Genomic DNA, 24,989 nt, shown 5'->3' with positions numbered 1-24,989 from the left:
CTGATATAATTTAGGCAGAGATATATTAATTCCTTCGCCACAGGAGTCTTCCCTGAGCTGAGTAAGAACATAATAACATAATAATAATGATGAGGAAAATAATAATAATAATAATAATAAACAATAATAATAATAATAAACAATAATAATAATAATAATACTGCAATTATAGAACACTGTTATAGTAAAAGGTTTAATGGAAAATATTCAGGATATGAGGGTGGAAAAAACTGTAACCAGATACCAGTGACTGCTTTTAATTAAACCATGGCACGAACTGTCGCTTGCCTGGCGGGAGACCAGGAACCCACAATTATATATCTTAAAACACACACACACACACACACACACACACACACACACACACACACACACACTCGGCAGGTATGTACTCTTATTTCCTGACACAGTTACAGCATCACAGTACACTTTTGTTGTTATTATCATGATTATCAAGTACTGTACTGCGAAATCTAGTTCTTCCTCCTTCGTTCTTCTTTTAATGTTTGCATAAATGTTAGAGCACCATAATTATCCCACACTTCATTCTATAATCGTTCTGAGCAGCTATTTACCTTATTTTTCCGTAATATAATAATCCCCTACTTCCATTGTCAGCTCATTCCTGACAGCTCCACATTTACTTTCTAACTAGTCAGATATTATCAGATTTAGACTCGTGTGTTCCATCTCATTCATAGTAATACAGTTCGTTGCATTCATTACAGGTGTTTGCATGATTTTCACGTACTGTAATAAGCTCCAACTTCCCTCACGGTTATTTTGATTTTAACTGATGTTTAATTTTCATCTACCCAATAATGTAATGTTCTCCTGCTTTCCCCATAATTCCATCCCTAATTATACCTTGTTCGCTTAATCTAGACCTGAAATTGCCATCATTACATCTTGAATGCCGAGTTGTTAAAAGAGATTAATGCATGGATATGGTGTTTGTCACGAAAGTCTCACGGAAAGGATGTTGAGCCGTAGTGTTTTCATGTGTTTCCATACGGCTGTGAAAAATAGGCTGGAAATGGACGAAAATCTCCGCCAAGTTAAAGTGAATGAGTTCTCGCCCTGAAATAGCAGGTACAATATTTATTTCCTAATTAAACCTGAAATAAATTTTAATGCATCCGGCCGCTCTTACATTTCAATTTTTATTCATGCTAAAAACGCAATTATCCAGCACTTACCTGACTCATATTGCATCACAGCATCTCATTTTCTTCGCACCTTAAACTTTGGCATCGTGAGCCTGGGGGAGATTAAGGGTGACCGTCCCTTGCCTCAGCTCCCACGCCACCTCGCCTTGTCCATGATCTTGTCACATTCTTGACACTTTAAAAGGGTTATGGTCTACTGAAATGGCGTACTTAGAGAACTGACATATCAGAGTTGTTCCCACTGGCATCTCTGTCTGACTTCTTTTACTAACATCTGGTAGCAGTCTTGTCGTAGCTGTCATCTTGCAGCTGAAATCCTATGCTAACATCTCGTATTTGGGATCTCGTAGATATCTCTTAGTTATTCATGCTGACATCTCACACTGACAGATCGCACGGACAAACATAGCTATTCTCACTGACATCTCGCACTTGACATCTCATAACTGAGATCTCGTACCTGGCATCAAATGGCTGACATCTGGCAGCAAATGCCACTCATTACTACAAGCTCACAAAACTGAACCCTCAACATATTCACAAGGTTCAAATTCTCACAATATTCTCTCATTTTCAACATCACTGGAGCTCTCCTCAACAATGACCTGAGTGATAAGGTCCCCGAGCACCCCTGTACTGACGATGGAGAACTTTCTGGGGGGCAGGTCACTCACGAAATGCTCGTTGGTGAAGCCAGGTGGGGTCAGGTCCCTCACAGTTACCGTCACAGGCCCCATTTTGGTCACCGTTGTCGCATCGTCAACTTTTTTTTCCTCTTCCGTTTTCTTGGGTCTGCGGTCACGAGAATGGATGCAGGGACATTTTAGTTTCTTCTTCCTCGTCTTCTTCTTCTCGCTAACTGCTGGGTTGGAGGAGCAAGCTGCGTTGTTTGTGAGGCTTGGTTTCTGCTGCCTGGGGTTGTCGCAGGCTATGGCCGAGGTCTCCGAAAATGAGGCGATTTGGTGGCTGGAATCGGTTCGTGCTCTGTAATGAGGTAGTCCGTTTTGTTATAGTTGTCTACCTTTCATTGATAATACTCTGTTAAACTCCATTCACTTTAACTAGATTTAAAATTGCATCATCTCTATCTTCAATGTAGAGTTGTAAGAATAGATTAGAACTAGAATATGATGCTAGTCACAAAGAAGTGCTATGGAATGGATGTAGAGCCATGCAGTATCGTTTTCTGCCAATGAGGTACTTAAAGTAAACCAAGCAAGAGACGCAAATCTTGGCCAAGTTAAGGTGAAAACAGTGTAGTACAGTCCGGGAATATTAGACTTAGTTTACTACATGCAGGACCCGACCTTGCTCATCCCATATCCTCACTTACCTTGACCTGGCGTTGGGTGTGTCATTGTTGATGGAGGTGGCTGATTTGACTGACCACAAGTACCTCGCCATCCCCTGTCCCTTGGTAAGCACCAGAGACGACTAAAGAGGGGAAAAAAATAAACAGTATTATTGTATTAAGTAGAGTTCCACTGGCAAAGAGGCCCATATATTTTATTCTCTTTCATTATGTGAGAGAGATGTAGATTCAGATAACATACAAGAAAATAATAAATTGAAATATGCAAAGTAAATGGGCAGGAAAGAGATCCATGAAAGCTTATGAAGGGAATACTGGAACGTAACGGGCTATGAAAAAAATATAATCGCGATCGTATAATGCTTTGATGATATTGTTATATATCATGATTTGATTTCGTATATACCTTGTATGTGCCTTTTACTCATAATTATTAAAACCCACCCATCCACCTGCCCCCTCCCCCCTATTCTCTCTCTCTCTCTTTCTCTCTAAGTGTAACTACTCACCTTCCTCTTAAAGACGCAAGGAAAGGTGACTCTGAAGGCCCTCCTGAACGTCTGATGCATAAGCCCGTAAATGACAGGGTTGACGGCAGGGTTGACGTAGATCATGTACTGGCCCACCGTCAGCATGTTGTTGTACAGCTGCATGAATATAAGGCAAAGGGTCAGCAGGTGAGAAAGTGAGTCCAGAAGGGGTGTAGGGTGAATAAGGAAGGGTGGGTGGGCATGAAGTAATCGGGAGGGGGTCTAAAATGGGCTTGGAGTGAGTCAGGAGGGGTTGAGTGAGTCAGCAGTGGGTGTAGGGGTGGGTAAGGGTGAGTGAATGGAATCAGGAAGGGGTGTGGGGTGAGTCAGGAGGGGGTGTAGGAGTGAGTCTGGAGGGGGAGTGAGGGTGAGCCAGGATGTCCTGTAGGATAGAGTCAGCACGGGGTGTGGGGTGGGTCTAGAGGGGGTGTGGGATCTAAGGCGAGAGGGGTGTGGAGGTGAACCAGGAAGGACTGTGGGGGTGAGTCAGAAGGGGGATAAGGGGATCAGGATTAGGAATGGATGGGTAAGGGCGAGTGGACTGAGTCAGGAAGGGATATGAGGGTGGCGGAGTAGTACTATCTTACGGCTCTACATCCTTTCCATAGGACTTCGTGACTAGCATCATATACAAATGTTAGTCTTCTGTTACAACTCAGCAGTAAAAAGGGAGCAATAGCAATTTCAGGTCAAATTAAAGTAAGAGAAGTGTGAGTCTTGAGTCTGGAGGGGGAAAAATTGGCACCGGTACACTCTTTTTGCACTAAATTGGCCTAAAATTGCCATCTATCCATCTTCAGTGCTGAGTTGTAGCAACAGATCGACATTAGATTATGATTTGTGATGCCAGTCAAGAGGAAGTACCATGAAAACGATGCAGAGTCGCAGTATTATCTTTTTTCTGTCAATGTGAAATAAGTTGCAAAGGGACGAAAAACTTTGCCAAGTTAAATGAAAAAGAGCACAGTTCCGCCGTCTCACCTCCTCAGTGGCATCATCCCTATAGTGGCCAGTCTCATCAAGGAAGCTCTTGTAGGATATCTTGAAGATCTGGAATGGGATCCAACACGCCGTGAAGCTCACCACCACCACGAACATCATCTTCACCACCCTCTTCTTTAGGTGGGTGATGACGGGGTGTTCTGGTCAGAGAGTTGGGGCGGGGAGGAAGCTGTGAGTTTTCAGCCGGAGTTTAGTCTAGCCTCTTCGTAATCATTTCCGGAAATCATAAAAGTTTTCTTGGACGGCACATAGAGATTCATTAACTCTTAGGGTGTATGACTCATTCTCAACTAGATGAAATTGTCTAGGGTTAGGTGAAATAAAAGGCTAAAGCAGTTCCTATCGTGAGAGAGTTACAGGCACTATAACACTGCGGCTCCTATGGCTCACTTGCGACTGAAAGAAATCGTCTAACGTTAACTAGAATAAAATACCATAGTTGTCCCAGCCATGAGAGTTATCTACCTTCCATCCGTCATTTAATCCTATTTTGTCCCATCAGGGGCGTTGAGTCCCGTGGCTAGGCTACTTAGTCCCGACATTTGAGGCAAGGATGATCAGGCTTGCTGGGCCCTGAGAGGCCTTATGCAAGTAATAAACCCCGGCTACCCCCTAAGGTTAAACCATTACAAGTCCCATTCGGTTAGAGAGCCTTGACCCATTAGACCACAATTACATTATATATGTAACGATGCCCATTTACCATTCCTGACGACACTGCGAAACCGCCTATGGTTGAAGTAGACGAGGATGGTGGTGTAGCAGATGACCATGATGAGCAGCGGCAACCATGTCAGCCCTATCACCCCCACGATCCACCATATATGCATTTTGTCGCTCTCACGGCAGATGGTTTCGGTCATGTCCTGCCAGATGTGCACCTGTGGATGGGGAGGCTGGTGGTGAGATATGGACCTGTACTATTTTCACTTTAACGTGGCCTAAAACTGCCATCTCTCCATATTGAATGAAGAGTAGTAACAATACATTAACACTAGAATTTAATGCTATGCACGAAGAAGTGTAATGGAAAGGATGTCGAGCCGTAGTACTGTCTTTTTCTGTCGTTGAGCTAAGTGAAATAAGTTACTAGGGTACGAAATTCTGAACCAAGTTAAGATAAAACAACTATAGTACCGTATAAACTCTGAAGACACCCCAGGGAACAGCAAGGAGAGCGGAAGACACCCAAATGACGACAATGATGGCGAGGGACTGCCACTTCTTGAGATGCCTGTGGAAGGGCCGCACGACGCCCATCATTCTGTCACAACTGATGGTTGCCAAGGATGTTACGCTCACCAGCATCACCACCACTGCAAAGATCAGAGTGAAGAGCATGCACAGGTGAAAGTGAATCCTCTACTCCTAACAAGGAAAGAACCAGGCACTCCTCAAAACTTATAGCGTTAACCCCCAAGACAAGGATGTTCACGTTTAGCAGCGTCACTACCACTGGAAGAAGGATCAGACTGAGGGGATGCATGAGTGTTACAAGACTGCTGAGCTGACGTGGTGAATAGTTCTCGTCTCTCTACGATTGTTGTAAGGAAAGCACCAAGCACCAGAGAAGTAATAGGGTTTGCCGTATCACCAAATAAAAATATCACGCTCATTAGTACCACCAACATTGTGAAGCGGATCAGAGAGAGAGAGAGAGAGAGAGAGAGAGAGAGAGAGAGAGAGAGAGAGACAGAGACAGAGACAGAGACAGAGACAGACAGACAGACAGACAGACAGACAGACAGACAGGCATGGGTGATACAAGACTGCTAAATTGATGTTAAAGAAAATGCTCATCTTTCTACAACTGCTGCAAGGAAAACACCAACCATCAAAAGAACATGGTGTTTACCACGGAGTTGAGACGTCATACTCACTTCGGGACCATGACCAGCACTTGGATCATATCATAATGAGAGGATGCATAGGCCGACCTGAACCTACGAATACTGGCATTGAAAACATTAAGAAAGATGATGGAAGAGGAAGATTTAGACTAATGCTTATCAACTGCACGAGGGCTACTACAGCAGAAAGAGTAATAAGTTTTTGCCAGTACCCACTCTTCCATTAAAAGGCAACTCGATGTTATCGCTTTATACATATCCAGACCCCCAGTTATGCTGTTGGGTCAAGAGGGACAAGATGAAGGTATACGGCTCATCTCCAGGCCGAGTGACAGGAAAGGACAGAGGAAGAAGCAGACGGTGAGGAAGTGAAATTCAATTGATGCAACAAATATCACGGTTCAACATACATGGGTAGCCTTTGTAAGCAGGGGACAATCACAATTATCTGAATATACCAAACCACTGAAATGTTTATTGCCGGAATTCTAATCCCAGAGTTCGTCAAAGGTGAGCTCGTATAAAAAGAATTCGTTCCACCTATCTCAGTCACATTCTAAATGACATCAAAAATTTCGCAACATCTCTTTCCTCAGCGATTCATTCTGCACATTACATTGGGTGTTACTGATGCAAACTATGTCGATATTAATACCATATAAGTATCATATAATAGAATGTCATGCTATAAAGAGCTAGATAAAGCGCTAAGAAAAAGTAGCACGAAGCCTTCTGTCACCTATAGCGTAGTACTCTCCTCCATCTCAGTTTATCCTTATTACCTTTCCTAACTTCAAGCCACCCTTCTTTATTTGATTCGCTTTTTTTTTTTTATCCTCCTGCTTCATTTTCAGTCTTTTTATACCCTAATTTTTCTTATTTCTTCCTCCTCATTACCTTTATATTCTTTCTAGCCTCTATGCCTACCTTTCAAAAAGTCCCTCCCTCAGTAAATTGTTTATATCAGCTGTTATTTCATTAGCCCATAACTCATGAAATGTATTTTGCTATTCTTTGAAAACATAGCTATTACAGTACCAAAACTTTAATGCGGACTGCTCTAAACACAGGTAAACCCACCTCATTCGTACAGGATTAACATGAGAGAGGTTTAATTCTGACCGTTACTCTTCTTACAAGGAGAAAGTCCAGTCCTGCCGTGGATCTTACTAATAAATAATACAGACACAGACATAGGTACAGAGTCCTGGAGGACGCTAGTAACTCAACGGATAAACAGTTACAAAGGGCTGCATTAATAAAACTAAAAAAGTGAAGTTGTAAGCAAACCTCTTAATTCTTGACGATCAGTTTTGGAATAATTTTAATTGTTAATTGTGATCAATTTCCATCCCACGTTACAGAGCGCAGTCAGCAATGATGAAGAGAAGTCAAATGTGTTCTGTTTCCATCACGTGCTTCAGAAATTACTGTACTTTAAATGACTGGGGGATTATCGACACCTTCGTGCATCATGTATTAATAATACAACCAAAAAAGACACTGGATGTAACTTTCCTAATAGCATCAAGTCTTCCCCAGGGGCCAGAAAAAAAATCTGAGTGTCGTGTATGGTGAGGGGGATGGGGCATACATACACAGGGATACTCCCACAGCTAAAGAATCTTCAACTACACCAGCAACTCATTAAAGAAATATTAAAAAAAGAAAACTCACTTTGTATGTAGCCCTCCAAGTAGCACCAGGTCTCCCCCAGGGGCCAGAACGTTTGAGTGTCGCGGATGGTGAAGGGGATGGGGCCGGCCAGCGCCGTGATCAGGTCAGCCACGGACATGTTCAGGATAAAGAGGTTGACGGAGGTGCGCAGGAGGAGGCGGTTCTTGGCCAGGATAATGATGATGATCAGGTTACCAAGGACGGCCACCAGAAACACGAGCGAAGTGAAGCTCCATCGAACAGCCAGCTCCCAAATTGGTACGTGGAGCAGCGAGTTTCTGTCCGTGAAATTGTAGTCGCCGAAGCAGATAACTTCATTGCTGCTATACTTGCAGCAGGTGTCATTGCAGTCGATGGATGCATAGACCACCTGCCCAGTTAGGTTTGAGTGAGCGGCATCTAGTAAAGCCCTGCCAGCCATCACACTATCCTTCGTGAGCGTTCTGGGCTCCTTGCCTGTAGTAACAGCATTTCATCATGATATTCCCACCAGACACGATCTCTCTGTGCCATCAACTTCGGAACAATGTTTTCCTCTTTTTTTTTTTTTTTTTTTTTTTTAATAAACTGAAAATATCTACAACATTACTGGATGGCCGTAACCAAAGAAAGCTCCCTTTAACTGTCAGAGTATTAATGTCAGATTTAGTGACTCAGTTCAGTAAAATCAGTTGGCTCTGGCTGGAACTGAATACTAGAATTGTGCCGACAATGAAAGGGTTAATGGTGACAACACTGACATTCTCAGTGACTCACCTTTATAGGTGGAATAACACACTGGCGATGTCCTGATCAAGAAGAGGTTAGAAGGTAAAGTTTCCAAGCTTAATAAAAGACTCAGACTTTCAGAATCCAGAGAATGCAGGTTCGTGGAGCACAATAAAAACTAGATTTTCAGAAGAAAGGGAGTGCAGAGTGTCTGAGCACTAAAGATCTGGACTTTCAGAACTCAGAAAGCGCAGGGATTCTGACTATCACAATGCAGGTAATGCAGGATGTCGAGGCACAAAAGAACTGGATTTTTAAAATCCAGCAAGTGTAGGAATGCTGAATCATTGCAAGCGCTGGACTTTTAGAATACAAGGATTTGCAGGGGTAGTGGAACACTACCAAAACTGGACTTTCAAAATGCAGCAAGTGCAAGGTGGTGGAGTAGACTTTGATCTTCCAGGGAAATCAGGATGGTGGAGCATAATAGCCCTACAGTGTGGTGCGTGATGCTGGACTAAAGCCGGCGCCACTGTTACACACCGTACTCATTGTTGTCTGTCCTTATCTCTGCCACTTGATTATCTCTTCTTAATCCAAGGAAGCATCTGCCAACACGCGCCCCGGTAGGCTTACGTCGTTCTCGGTACCCCTACACACACATACACACGTGCCTCGTTGGGTGTTAGTCATCAGCGGGATTTCCTTTTTGCTATCGTTACTGATCTTTGTACAGTTGAGCTGTGAGATTCCTGTTACAAATACTTGAACTATCAGATAATGGGAATGCTTAAACTATCAGCATTGGTAGGTACAGAAAGAATGACCAAGTAGCATTATATTCTAACCTCCCCTACGTATTTAGTGGAAGACAGATGAAAACAATAAGTTTCCTTAATTTATTTTGCTTACAAAATGCCTTCCAACCCATTTCCAGACTTTCTTTCGGATATTATTTCTGGTCATTTTGCTTTACACACTGAGATTTACAGATTATCGTAACTGTTGCCACCTCTTAAAACTGTAGCACCCACTGTACCACGACCCTATGATAAGAACCGTACTACCTCGCATTATTTTGAAACACGGTACCTTGGCATCTCTGTCAGTCGTTCTGAGGCGTAAAATATAAACGCTGTGTGGATTACGTGTTTCAGCACCGTTAGTACTCATACGAGGATCAGACCCGAAGCTGAATGATACTCGCAAGTTTATCGAAAAGAATACAAGATTTCATTGGACCACGTAAGTTGATGGAAATAACTCTTAACCCCTTCACAAAGAGAGGACTCCTCTAAAGCTAAATAAGATCATCAGGCGAGAGAAATAATACATTATAAAGACGCCATCGTACTGAAGGAGTTAATGGAGACAGCTTGTAATCAGGAACTAAGTGCTTTATTTTTTAAAAATCCTCAGGTGGTCAGAAGATGAAAAAAAGTCGCTATCACTGAGAAAAGGTTAATGAGTTCAACACCTGCCCAGCGAGTAAGAAGCCAGGCAGACGGGTTCACTGGGGAGCGGCGGTGGTGGTGTTGGTAGCGGGCATAGATAAGGATGACATGGTGATTTACAACTGTTATCATATTACACACAGCCAGGGTACTTCACTGTCCTGAAGGACGTACAGTGGCGTGGCGAGAAGTAGGACATTAGGTTCCATATTTACAAACATTCTTCAGCTTCAGGGTTGTTATATGAGTGGCATAGGAGGTTTCGTAGCACCTGTTCTTTAGCGATTTATTTTGTACATTGCCTCTTAACATTCTCTTGTGCCACTTATGTCTTCAATATCGACGTAGAAGGGTGTGCTGGGGCATAACGCACAAAATAAATCGCTAAGGAAGAAATATTACGAGATCTCCTAAACCACTCGTAATTCGGCCTTAACCTGTGTATAGGACTGCTTCTTTCTTCTCTTGCCTTCATTTATATAGCTAGCAAACATTATACAACCAATCTAGAGTGATCATGAAGTACAAGAAAAAAATTACAATTCCTGATGAAAAAAATCTGCTTTGAACACTTTATTATTGTTTAAAATCATTGATAAACACACACACACACACACACACACACACACACACACACACACACACACACACACACACACACACACACACACACACACACACACACACACACACACACACACACACACACACACACACACAATTCATAGGCACAGTAAATCCTCTTATACTAAAGCCTTGTTCTCTTCACACACACACACACACACACACACACACACACACACACACACACATTACTAATAGCTACTCACATTCAATCCTCTTATGCTCAAGGTCCTGTTCTCTCATACACACACACACACACACACACACACACACACACACACACACACACACACACACACACACACACACACACACACACACACAGTCCTCTTAAGGTCAACTTTTTTATCCTTTACACACACACACACACACACACACACACACACACACAGTCCTCTTAAGGTCAACTTTTTATCCTATACACACACACACACACACACACACACACACACACACACACACACACACACACACACACACATCTCTCTTTCTATATTTCTATCTCACACACACACACACACACACACACACACACACACACACACACACACACACACACACACACACACACACACACACACACACACAGTCCTCTTAAGGTCAACTTTTATCACACACACACACACACACACACACACACACACACACACACACACACACACACACACACACACACACACATAAACAAAAAATTCTATCACACACACACACACACACACACACACACACACACACACACACACACACACACACACACACACAGTTCTCTTAAGATCAACTTTCTATCACACACACACACACACACACACACACACACACACACACACACACACACACACACACACACACACACACACACACACACACACACACACACACACACACACACACACACACACAGTCCTCTTAAGGTCAACTTTTTATCACACACACACACACACACACACACACACACACGCACATACTCAAGCATACTCTCTCTCTCTCTCTCTCTCTCTCTCTCACCTACTTGGCTGAATATAATTGCATCACTGGCTTTACCTGACACTAAGGGCATAACGTGTTGATAACGTGAAGTGCTTCCCTTTCCCACGAATTGATAAAGATTCAATCCACATAAACTCTTCAATTTCACAGGACAGTCCTCATGCCTCTGTTGTTGAAAGTCAGGTTATTTCGTATTAAACATATCTCTGTTGTGATTTATGCTTGCTGTAATGAGGCGGCTATGGGAAGATATGAGAGGATTTGCTTATAAAAGTAAAATGATCTTACTTGATCATCTTGACTCACTGCTGCGTCTTATAGGTGACGTAAGTAGGCTAGTTACACCTCTTCTTTAGGTATTTATTCTGCTCGATGCTTGTTTATCAATTATGCTGCCTTCATCTTGCCATAGTTTGCATTAATACCATGCAAGACGATACTGAGGTGTAATGGACAAGTTGAATAACTTTGAAGAACGTGCTAAGAAATTTTCAAAGCCACTAGGAATATTGGTCAACTTGATTTAAATATGTTGTGCAATGTACAGTATGCTTGCGTGCGTGTGAATAGCAGTGTGGACATTTTTCTCTGGGCACTGTTGTTGATAGTTCTCCCATTTTTTTTTTTTCCCTTGATTTTGCTTCGGCGTAGAAATGTCTCCAGTTATCCATGTAATGCGATGACTTCTTTTGTGCTCTACTCTTGCTATTACCAAACAATTTTCATCAAGTTAGTAGAATTCCCTCGTAGTCAAGTGTGTGTAGGAAAATGAAAGCGACTTACTTTCATATCTTTATTTGGCTCAATGGTACTTATTTTCAATGATTAAAGAACCTTCGTAGCACCTCTTCTTCAGCGACTTATTTTGCTTATCACGCCTTATCGTTGACTTCATATGTTATTCATATCGTTCTAGTATCGACCTAGTTTGCAATAATAGCAAACAAAAAGAAACTCAGTTGTAACGAGAAAAACAGATCGCTGAGGAAGAGATGCTGCGACATCTCCCAAGTCACTTAGAATGAAACCCATTTTGGCATCAAGTTCCTTAAAGCATAATATCACAAGCTAGTTATAAAGGCCCAAGGCACTAGTATTAACCCCTTCAGTTCAATGACATCACTTACTTTATTCTTGCTGCCAAGAGACGATTTTATTCAACATACAATATGAATTACTTCTCTGGAATTTTATGAACGCTATATCAAACACCTCCAGGTTGAAAAGTTTCTCCCTGAGATTTAAAAAATAAAAAAATCGTCTGGATATGGCAAGATCAGTAAAGAGGTCATCGAAGAGAAGTGCTCAAGTGTCCTATGAACCAGTCAGCCCCGAGTGCCCCTGCCCCCTCCCCCCTCCAGCATCCCACATATTATATACTCCCCCTCTCCTCCACCACTCACACACACACACACACACACACACACACACACACACACACACACACACACACACGTGCAAGCAGGCACGTGTACCGTAATAATAACAAAGTCAAGATTATTATTAGTGTATCAATCACAGGGTTTATGCTTTTTGCAGAAAGTCTCTAAAAGAGCACTAGCAACACAGATCTAAAAATTTTTGTCGAGTTCAACTAGAGCACGCTTCTGCTAAGTCACAGAGGCATGTCCACTCAAGCTCACAAGATCCTCTCACTCTCGACTTCTGTACAAGTTTCTTCGACAATCACTTGCTTAATAAGATCACCCAGCGCCCCAGTGCTGCGTAAGGAGAACCTCCTGGGCAACAGGTCTCTCACGAAGCCCTCGTTTACGTAGGATGGTCGCCGCACATCATTTAAGTTCCGTTCTTCAATCATGGTGTCCGCAACTCCTCTTTGACCATCTAAGAAAGCATCATCTGTTGATTCGTTCTTGTCTTTCGGTTTCTTTTTCTTCACCTTAATGCAACACGAAGAGATATCTCCCTCAGACAACTTCCTAATTGTCTCATTGCCTTCGAATTCGTCAGAGATGGATGAGGACGCAAAAGATTTACTTTTTTCTTCCTTCTGCGCCCGTTTGTCTCTGTCCTTGGTCCCAGGTTCGAGGACAATGGAAGCGGCCACAGCTGACAAGGACAGGAGAGCCGAGGGAGTCAACTCGCTCGTCCCTTTTAGGCGGTCCTTCAGGCTTCTTCTGTATGGAAGATAGTAAAACAGATTGTCATTTGCCGTTTTGCTGAAATATGACCTCGCTTTTACAGTTTCATGGTCAGGACAACTTTAGTCATCCGTTCCATTCAACTCAAGACGATTTTGTTCACCTGAGAGTGAGTCATGGGAGGCTGAGTTAAAATTCTTTTTATTTATTCATTTTATATTTTTTCCGAAAATATAAATAGTTTTAAGGTGCCTAAAAATAATGAAAATATTTCAATTACTCCAAATACCTTGGTAATGGTGAGAACTTTCAATAATTCGTGGCAGTTATAAAATGAATTTTGTGTCTTAAATCGAAAAACAGGAGCTTGGTAATAAAGAGAATCCAGATGAAGAAAAACAAACGAAAAGCAATAGCCAATTTACACACACACACACACACACACACATACATTCTCTTTATTTTGTCTGTCTATCTATCTGTCTTCCATTTTTCCCATGCAGTCTATCTTTTCCACTAACTTACTTTGGAGCTGCAACATCATTTCCATAAACATTGAATGCGTTCGCTCTCATGGACCACACGTATCTCTGCATTCCCTGTCCAGGCCTCAACACCAGACCTGACTGTATAAAAAGAGAATCTCGTCACACTGAGGTAGAAATCATGCATATTCTAACCCATACTGTCCAGTGGCGTGAGTCGGGCTAAAAGTTGGAAGAAGAGCCTACCTCACGAGTCTACAGTACGTTCCTGGCCTTCCCCTTTTCAGTGCCACACATAAAGCCAGTGACACTGAGAAACGGAAACCCTAGAACCTGGACCCGTATTCTCGTCGGTTAAGGGGTCTGCCTAGCACCTCTTCCTCAGCGATGTATTTTTGGATGCGACTGTTTTACATAATTTTGTGGCTTATTTATGCAAGGTATGGCAATATTACAATGATTTAAGTAACATTAAAGATGATAGGAACGTATAATAGGCAAAATGATTTCCTGAGGAGGAGGTATTACGGGAACCTTCTCTAGCAATCAGAATACTGGCCCGGATATTATGATACATGGTGATCTTCCTCGACTTACAGGATGTGACAATGTGCAAAAAATGTGTCCGATTCCAACCTCACTGTGACGAGATCCAGAGATGAATATGTAATTCAGCAGTCATGCAAAGGCCGATTAAAATTTGAAGAATATTAGATTACAGGATGAATTAAATACAGGCAATTCCCAGTATGACTCGAGAATGTATTTTAAGATATCGATATTATTCAATACAACTGGTACTGTATAATGGGGAAAAAAGGCAAATGAACTTTATAGACAGCATTGGAAGTCTAGCAGGCTTTATTACATTCATTTGTTGTGGACTTTAAAGAAAAAAACGACAGAAGAAAAAGGAACGTTCAGAAACATGATGTATTTCAGGACTGGCAAGATAATCAACCATGCATCCATGTACCCGATGTAGTAAAAACTTCAGATGACTGCACTGAGTGAAAAGCCAAATGGATCCCTGTAATCCAGGACACGATTTGCAACGCTGTGTGGTAACCATTAACCAAATGGATGGCTGGTGGTTTAGTGGGTAGCTCCAACCAGCTGATTTCGATAAGGGTTTCCTTCCGAGGGATGAATTATATTTACTGCTCACAGAATACCACTCAGAGGCATGCGAGGATGATCAATCTTGCCTTAAATTTTGGGATTAAAGAGGCTACTTCCGGGCTTCTACGCTCCTGGTGGTACAAAAAGGAAAGGGATTGGATGATAACTACACTAACATTTCACACAGGCACCTTCCCATACCTTTCTCTTGAAGATCCAAGGAAATGTGATGCGGAACGCCCTCCTAAAGTTCTGATGCATGAATGCGTAGATGACGGGGTTGACGGCGGCGTTGGTGTATATCATGTAGTGCGCCACGGAGAATAGGATGTGGTAACCCTGATGGAAGACAGAGCAGGAGTGTGAACAGGTGGAGGAAGAGGAAGAAAAGCAAAGAAAAACTCCCTCTCTCTCTCTCTCTCTCTCACACACACACACACACACACACACACACACACACACACACACGCCTTCATGATCGAAGCAGCTCTAGTATTCCATCCATGATAATGTTGGACCATTTTATTCAGCTGAGAGTGCATCACAGGAGCTAGAGAGAATCAGTCAGTGCTGTATCAATCACCTCCACTTAAACATTTTTTCCCAAATCTCAGAAATTCGTCAGGAATTTGAAAAAGATAAAAAAAATACAGAGAACATCATCGGTTTGAGGGGATTAACTGACTTGTTCCTTTTGATTATCGGCGAATCCTCCATCACTGTCAAGGAATCGTTTCTTTCCCAGCATGAGGATCTGGAAAGGCAGCCAGCATATAATAAAGGCCATCACCACAATGAACATCATCCTCACCACACGCCGCTTCAGGTGCACCATGCCGGGATGTTCTGGTGGGAGATTAATCCAGATAATAAGAAAGAAAGCTTTTCAAATCAAATACCTGTTACTTTTATGAAAAACTGTTACTAATACTCCTAAGAAAATTTCTTAATGCTTTGGCTAAAACATTTTCGCAACTTACGTTCATATACTAGTAAAGCAGATAACCTGCTAATTGAATTCAAATCCGTCCAAGAGTAGAGAGAAAAAAGTGACCCCTCTTAAATGAATCTTTTATTCTTTAATCATATTTTTTGTTACTCCTGCCCCAATCGTGTCTTTTGAAAACTGATCATCAGAATTATCTCTGCTCTCGTATGTAGATTTTTTTTTTTTTAAGCGTATAGTAAAATATATCAATTAGTGTCATGTCAAACACATATAATGGCATTCGAATTTCAAAATGTAATAAATAAATAAATAAATAAGAATATGGATAGAAATAAATATTACATTTACAAAACGGATCTTAAGAGCCATATATTTCCCATTGCTCACCTCTCTTGTTGTGTAACTTGAAGGCATCGACTTTGAAATAGACGAAGATGGTGGTGTAGCAAGTGACGATGATGATGAGGGGCAGCCAGTTGAGGCCAATGATAATGACCACCCACCATACCCTTATCTTCTGGCCTTCCTCCCCACACGTCGTTTCAACCATGTCTGCCCACACTCGCTCCTGCAATGGTCATCTTTTTCGTCCCACTGAGGTTGGAATTCTGTGTGTGTGTGTGTGTGTGTGTGTGTGTGTGTGTGTGTGTGTGTGTGTGTAAGGACGTTAGATGTATCATGCGTCCACAGCTTGTTACGACATACTGTCACACAGCAAGTAGATTAGATAACTCCGAAATACGGCCGTGCGTTTACCAGTACTGAAATGATACTTTACCATTAATTATATAACAGATACTTTGAACACGTTAGATTCTGCACATACCTTCAAAGCCTGGCCGACTAATTGAGTCAAAGAACTATTTTTAAGTTTATTTTTACTGTTTCTAGAGTAGTGAAAAACGCAATAGTAAATTAATCCTTCTAATTCTGGGGGGGAGGAAATGAAGCTAAATTCATGGTTTTAATGCCAGGTCCCAAAATGCATTACTGAGTGAACGGGAACAAAAGGGGAAACACTTTTTCCAACAGCCTGACAATTTAACCCAGACTGGAGGTGCTAACCAACGCGCCTCCGTCTCGCCGTCGAAGAGGTTTGGCCACTATTTCCCACTCATCAGTAAGAGATCATTTGGTCAGCAGTTAGAAGGCATTTGGTTGCCAGTAAGATACTATTTGATCAGCATTAAGAGGTCATTTAGTCAGCAGTAAGAGGTAATTTGGTCAGCACCTGGGGGTCATTTGGTCAGCAGTACGAGGTCATTTGGTTAGCAGTAAGAGGTTATTATGGTCAGCAGTAAGAGACTATTTGGTAGGGAATAAGAGGCTATTTAGTCAACAGTGAGAGGTCATTTGGTCAGCAGTAAGAGGTTATATTTTCGGTCGTAAGGGGATATTTGATCAGCAGTAAGAGGTTATATTTTCGGTCGTAAGGGGATATTTGATCAACAGTAAGAGGTCATTCGGAAATGGGCAACGTTCCCCTACTAAGTGATGAATTTAAGATAATTGATAAGCGTTCGGGTAAGAATGTAAGAATACTGGAATCCATTTACCTCAAATGTCTTAATCTCAACCTAAACAACGCGCATATTCGTTTCTGGCTTGCAATCAAGGGGTCTCAAGTTTGATTCCCTGGCCAACTAGGGATCCTTTAGGTAGGGTCTCATTCACCCCAGACTGTTACGTTAAATTAATGATAGGGACCTGGAAGTAAAACTGTCAGTTGTGTACTTTCTTATGCTTGTATATGCCCACCGTGTTAAATTTCCGACACCCTCTCCTTCTGAAACTCACTACCAAGCCATCTGATACCTACTCTCTCCCCCTGCTTCCTTCAGAATATTTTGATTTACATAATATCAGTGTATTACTATTCATCATATTTTAACAGATTATAGACTTATGATTTTGTGTCATTTCCCTGTTTAACTACTGAATATGAGAGAGAGGTTCATGTCCAGTCGCCTGGAAAACACGACTCCCTTGCTTCCCCACCTCTCACCCCCCCAGAAAGCATCCAGTATGAGTAACATTATTAGAAAAACATAATGTGGTTAGCAGTTGCAGCCTTATGATCCATTTAAAGGTCTCTAGCGCATGCAAATATTCATGCACTTTGTTGCCATTAGATAAAATGTAGTGATTGACATTGTCTTTATTGTCACTTATACTTAATGTATTTGTTATCTGAGAGGGCAGACACGTACGGTTTCCAACACTTTCCTTGTCTTCGACTCGTATAATACTTATGTTAGTTATTGTCTGTCTTATAACAAACAACCTCGAAAGAGTCAGTATGTTTGTTGCTGTTTGCTTTCATTTGTACTACTTCCTACAACTCACCATGTATATTCGGTAAATGGCAAAGGGAACTGCAAGGAGGGCTGACGCCATCCAGATGACAAGAATGATGGCGATAGACTGCAGTTTCTTGAGATGTTGATGGAAAGGTCGAACCACGCCCAGCATGCGATCGAAACTGATGACCGCAAGAGACGTGACACTCACCAGCATCACCAGCACTGCAAGCCGGTAGAAGGAAGAGCGAGACTTATTTAACAGTTTCACTTTCAGAGTTGTTCTAAAATTTGCATATTAATTCGAGTACTCTAATCACGCTGTTATTGTAACCTGCAACATTGTACTCCATTCATTCATCCATTCATCCATCATCCAGTCCATTTTGCTCCATTAGCAGTACAGGGGCCAGGATCTAGGCTACTCAGTCCCGACATTTAAGGCGACTGTGACCACCCTTACGCGCGAATGAGTGGTGTTATATGAACAGTGAACCCCAACCCTCCCTCAGATGGAAATCCTTAAATTGAACTCACTTTGAATATATCCTTCCAAGTGACACCAGACCTCGCCTAAGATCCACAGTTCATGAGTTGCGCGGATGGTGAATGGGACGGGTCCAGCCAGTGAAGTGAGGAGATCAGCCACCGACATGTTGAGAATGAAGTGGTTGACGGATGTACGAAGGAGGAGTCTGTTCCTGGCCAGGATAATGATGATGGCGAGGTTACCAAAGAATCCCACCATTAACACCAGCACAGTGTAGCTCCACCTCACACCCAACTCCCATTGCTCAGGAGTTGTAAGGTTGACCTGGTCTGTGAAATTATAATCCCCGAAGCAGACAGTGTGGTTTTTACTGTTGGTGCAACAAGTATTGTTACACAGCATCCTGGAGTTCATCTGCATCAAAGTTCTCACCATGATCCTACTCACGTTCTTCACTAGGACACTCATATTCACAACACAAAAGAGATATTCGCATCACTTGCTAATAATGTACACAGTACGCCATACTAAATTCAGATTTCCAGTCAGTACTAACGCCTGCACCTCGTCACCACTCAGTGAAATGACCAACACTGAAGTGGTTGCTTAACTTCTGAGGATCACATATCAGAATTAAGCACTGAACCTGTGATAGGTTCATATATATGTGTTCACTTGCAAAACAGCCAGTGAAAAGCTTGTCTTTGCGCCTTGTCAGAAGACCAGAGAAGTCACAAGAACGCCTCAATCAACGCAGCAAGAACTTGTTCCTGGTGGCGGTGGTGGTAAAAACTGGCGCTAAGACTAACTGATCACCGTGGCTGTCTTTACGACACTGGTCCTGCTGCTCCACTTGTCGTCCTGATCGCTGACTCATCTTATCTGTGTTCAGTCTTCTCACGGGTTCACGGGATCTTTAATATTCTCCTGCTGAACCCAATAGTCCCGCTGTTTCATACATAAACTGAACACGTAACCAACTACCATGCCCTGTTATCAGCTTTGTTTAGGCACAACTAGGGATGTGAAGTTATGTTCTGTATATCTGAGGGAGGAGGGTAGGTGCGAGGGTCGAAGGAAGACTCTCAGTGAAGATATGGCGAGAGTCTGATAAGAGTTCATATACCGTAATCACTCAGTCATTTTTAACTGCGTGTTTATCACCGCAACCCTTTGAATATTGTCATCTGGTTGTGATGGGAGCAGTGATGATTATGTATGCCTTTTTATTTTTTTTTCCAGATTTATGTAAAGTCCCTAAACCCTTTCTATTCAGTTGAAGGCCAAGTGTGTTAGCCTGTAGGGGTATTTTGAAAAGGAAACAGGGAGATTCATTCCTGCATCGTAAATGAGGTTCATCGAATTTCATGCAACCACGAAATAGTATTTAAGTTGTGAGAGTGATCTTGGTCCGCCAGGGTAAAGAATAAAGTGCCTGTAGTATGCAAAGAGACTCCGTCCTACCTCATAACTAAGGCTCATCGTATATCATACAACCACAACTTATATTCAGTTCATTGGAGTAATCAGATTTCATCAGGCAAAAACTAACCGATTACAGTAATCTCCTCATGACGTCCATGACTTGTTTCCTTTGTTCCAGCTACGACCAGGCGGATTTATTCTAACTATCGCCAGGTATACTGTGTTCTTGCTACAGCCAGCCGATTATTTCCTGCTTTGGGAGACCTCTTGTAGTGAAGAGATCGTAGGCTCATAATTCACTCCTGTCAATGCCATGACGTCCTTTTCATAGTTTTTTTTCTGGCTGATCCCAGACGATTTTATTTATTTCATAGAGTTATGAAAAAAAGTAAAAGAGTTTGCAAGGTAATTATATACAGTAAATGATGGAAGTAACACTGGATGTAGTCCCTGCACTGCGATGGTATAGAGAGAGAGAGAGAGAGAGAGAGAGAGAGAGAGAGAGATGGATATATATATATATATATATATATATATATATATATATATATATATATATATATATATCTATATATATATATATATATATAAATATATATATATATCCCATTGGATCCCAGGGGTGCTGGGCGAGGCATGGCACTGGGTGGGTACTAAGCGTACCGCCCTCCACCTATCGGCTCATAGTCGCGATATATATATATATATATATATATATATATATATATATATATATATATATATATATATATATATATATATATATATATATATATATATATATATATATATATATATATATATATATATATATATATATATATATATATATATATATATATATATAACAGGCACTACAGTAATGTGTCGTAGTTGACTTGAGAACGTTCGTAACACCTCTTCCTCAGCAATGTATTTGACCTGTTACGTCTTAATATTCTCTTGTATGTTACTGACTTTGATTAGAGCATTTCGATATTACTCGTAAAACGGTAAAAAGAACATGCCTTAGAATACTAAGGTGAAAAATGTAGAGTAAATCGCTTAGAAAGAGGTGCTACGAAGCTTCCCCCAGCTAGGATACAGACTTAAGTGATGATACAAAAGCAATACAGATAAACTGAAAGTTGCGAAAGGTTGCAACAGTGGAGATCGTGATATGATACTCCAGTTCATCCGCCTCAACTCTCTGATGGTAAGGACAACTCTAGCTCCGCATTCCATTTAACAGTAGACGACTATATTCACATCAGTCTTGTTGCTGGATAGCCAGACAGATAGGCAAATAGACAGATGGATAGAGAGCGTTAATTTTGTCACCATTAACTTTCACATTGTCGGGAAAACGCTCACACTGCATTCCACTTAACATTAGGCGATTCTGTTCAAGTAAGAGTAAGTATCGGATCCTGAAAATATTAAAAGAGACACCATTAACCATCTTGTGATCCGGACAACTCTAACAACTCATCCCAGCTAACGCCACATTATTTTATTCAGCTAAGAGTGAAATAAAGGAGCATGACAATGTTCAGATTGTCACTGTTAACTCTCTATTCATCAGGAAAAGTCTATAATATCATTCCACCAAACCCCAGATGATAATATACAGTAGGGAAGGAGGCATAAGAGCTTGAGAGAGATAATTTTTAGTGATGATTGTTTAGGTGATAAGCGATTGACTGTGATGGTGATAGCTCTAGTGATCTTATATGATGGCAGTGCATAAGGTGATAGTTGCTAGTGATGATGATTGTGAGTGTGGTAAGGGGCAGAATGTGATAGTGATGGTGATAGTTTTAGGAATTTTATTGAATGTGGTGTATGTGGTAGTGATGGTGACAGTTTTAGGGGTTTTCTAGTACCAGTCAAAGTGGTTGTAACGTTAGTAATCATTGTGGTTATAAAAAGGTTTAACTGTGTAGAGGTTGCTGTATATAATTCATAGTATCGATCACAGGGGCCCATGAAGGTAAAGATACAAAAATGATATTGATAGATAAAGTGAAGATGATGACAGAGGCGAATGTACTATTATGATAGCGACGATAATTGTCAAAGTGATTAATGGTTTCTGGTGATGGTACTAGCTCAAGGGATTTTATACGAGTAATATCAATCACGGTGACTCTTGTAGGTAACGAAACTATACTCTGTTTACTCAGTCTTAGCCTAAATTATCTTCTCTCGACCCTGAATGATGTGTTGTCACAACAGATTAACACTAGGATATGATTCTAGTCATGAAGAAATGCTGTTAAAAAGGTGTAGAGCTGTAGTTTTTTTTTTTTTTTCCCTCAGACATTGAGCTACGTGAAATGAGCGGTTAAAGAACGAAGATCGTTGCCAAGTTGAAGTACAAATGGTATAGTGATATGATGGCGATAATGGGGTGGGATTTCCTAATATATTTACGATCAAATCCCTGTCGAATGTTAAGCTACATTTTTACAGGAAAGATTATAGACAGGGAAATACTTTGCATGTTTCTGTATTTAAATCTTGCTGCCAACAATTTCACTCAGCTTTGGAATCACATGTGTAGAGAGGAGACTGAAGTGCATCTTCATGGTTTTGCCTTGGTAAATTGAAACGACTTTACTCATGTCTTTATCTGATTTATTCCTGCATCAGTTCCTTAAAGCGTAATATCACAAGTCACTGCGACCCAAAGTAACATTGTTAAGGACCGTATCATGAACCCCTTCAGTCCGGTAACGTACTTTTTGCTTTATTCTTGGCTCCTGCAGACGATTTTCTATATCTTGGTTGGGCCCCTTTGTAGTGAGAGGGTTAATGAAGTCTGTACATATCCCCGTTCCAGGTAGAAAAGTTTATCCAAACCTGAAGAACATCGTCAGGAGATAGAAAGAATAAAATGTGGAATACGTTGTCGGACTGAAGGGGCTAAAACTGAGTGCACGGGAGTGTGTAGAAAGCTCCCAATTCTTGACGATAATTAATCCAGACATGTGATGGTCATAGAACATGTCTGACCATTCTCAATCGTTGCTGACTACACTCCGAAATGGGGATGAAGGCTGATTCTCGTCTGACAGTTACAGATGTTCTACAAATGAATATATATATATATATATATATATATATATATATATATATATATATATATATATATATATCCCTGCTTTAAACCTCGTGCACTCAGTTTTAGTAACACAGCCTTAAGCGTCTTCTGAGTCAACCAGCCCCTCGGTATTCCCCTCCTCCCAGATCTGTAGGCATGTTGCTGTAACGTGGGGGCAGCAACCACCCGAGTCATTTCTGTCATTTGTATATGTTAGAACAAGGCAGAAACATCTGACCTGTAAACTGGAAATGCTGATCCACTGGACAGAATATCTGGCTAACTGAACAAAGGGTAAAAAAAATAATAAATAAAAAGGCGAAAAAGGAATGGAAAGGTACCAAAATCTACCTCACAGGTTTGTAAAAAACGGGTGAACACTAGCTCACGTCACTAGGTTATAAGAAGTCAGTTTATGTTTCATTCTGCTGGGAAAAATAGTGTTCAAGACATCTTTCAGCAGCACATAGCACTGTTTTCTCACTTGCTAAATGCGTCACAGGTGTACAGTACAGCAAAAATTATATCACATAGATTACACGGATACTTTTGACTAGGCAATGAGAAAAAACAGTTTCGAATAATTGCACATGAATAACGCCAAGAATTTGATGTTAGCATAATCACAGAGTTTATGCTCTTTGCTGAAAGTGTGAGAACGAGCACCAGCAGCACAGATCTATCACTTTTGTCAACTTCAGCTGAAACACACTTCTGCTGAGCCACAGAAGCGTGTCCAGCAGAGTTCACAAAATCCTCTCACTCTCGAGTTCAGTGGAACTTTCCTCAGCGATGACCTGCGTAATGAGATTACCCAGCGCCCCGGTGCTACGAATTGAAAACCTCCTGGGTGTGAGGTCTCTCACGAAGCCCTCGTTGACGTAGGACGGACGAAGCACACCCTGCACACCCAAGTTCCTTTCTTCGTGAATCACGGTTTCCACCACTCCCGTTTTGACACTCGAGTCATTGCCATCGGTCGATTGTTTCTTGCTTTTCTTCTTCTTTTTCAGCTTGAAGCGCAAAGATTTACCACTCTCAGGCTGATTTTTAGTTGGTTTACGGCCTTCGAATTCATCAGAAATAGATGTAGACTCGGACAGACTCCGCCCCTCCTTTTGCGGCTCTCTATTTTTGTCCTTCGCCCCAGGTTCGAGGACGATTGAAGCAGCCAGGGCAGAGGAGGACAGGAGAGCAGAGGGAGTCAGCTCATTTGTCCCCGTCAGACGGTCCCTCAGGTTCCTTCTGTAGAAGAGAGTGGAAAACTATAAGTGCTCATCTAGCTGGACTATCATTCCTTTCCTAACGCTCTTAAGTTCCTCTGACTGTCTCTCAGCTGAAGAATATATCGTTTGCTGTTACCTGGATAGAATGCTACAGTTTTCCCATCGATATGAGAGCCAGTGCCTCAATTTCCTTGGTTTAGTGAAGTTTTCAAAAATGTAAACAAAGTTAAGTTAGCTGGAAAATAGAAATGCATGGAAAAAGGGAAGTTTTAAAGTTTTCACTTCGAAGATGTATTGATTTAGTTTGTCGCTGATATATTGTTTTGAGATGACATTTTTGTTTCAGTTTAGTTAAGGCTTTTCGAACTGGGGGGGTTAGGTACGACCTTCGTTAGACTCTTTATAACTAGATTTCGCCTCTAAACTGAGGGAAATCATAAAGTTGAAAGAAGAGCAAGATGAAACATAATGACGTACTAGAAATAAAATTTG

At 41.5% G+C, this 24,989-nt stretch overlaps 2 protein-coding genes across 2 annotated transcripts in view; both read right to left on the bottom strand.

Annotated features, from left to right (window-relative positions):
• Window positions 1-1,723: 1,723 nt before the first annotated feature.
• On the bottom strand, window positions 1,724-19,163 carry LOC145398988 (uncharacterized). The gene is made up of 14 exons (XM_080271717.1): window positions 18,809-19,163; window positions 18,311-18,496; window positions 16,359-16,532; window positions 15,708-15,868; window positions 15,224-15,361; window positions 13,955-14,041; window positions 13,495-13,509; window positions 12,970-13,438; window positions 5,151-5,329; window positions 4,717-4,894; window positions 3,993-4,153; window positions 2,991-3,128; window positions 2,503-2,603; window positions 1,724-2,153 (listed from the first exon to the last, which is right to left on the bottom strand). Exons 1-14 carry the CDS (start codon window positions 19,161-19,163, stop codon window positions 1,724-1,726), a joined length of 2,772 nt encoding a protein of 923 aa, XP_080127843.1.
• Window positions 19,164-24,017: 4,854 nt separating this feature from the next.
• Window positions 24,018-24,989, bottom strand: part of LOC145398987 (uncharacterized) — a 26,391-nt gene continuing 25,419 nt past the window's right edge. The window contains exon 10 of the mRNA XM_080271716.1: window positions 24,018-24,516. Coding sequence (XP_080127842.1) covers window positions 24,018-24,516 — 499 coding nt within the window. The remainder of the gene's footprint in view (window positions 24,517-24,989) is intronic.

This window comes from Coenobita brevimanus, chromosome 47 (genome assembly GCF_032717465.1).
Source record: "Coenobita brevimanus isolate Jiangsu-jjx chromosome 47, ASM3271746v2, whole genome shotgun sequence".
Lineage (NCBI taxonomy): Eukaryota > Metazoa > Arthropoda > Malacostraca > Decapoda > Coenobitidae > Coenobita > Coenobita brevimanus.
The sequence above is the reverse complement of the archived record's forward strand: the minus strand, read 5'-3'. Positions and strand labels throughout refer to the sequence as shown.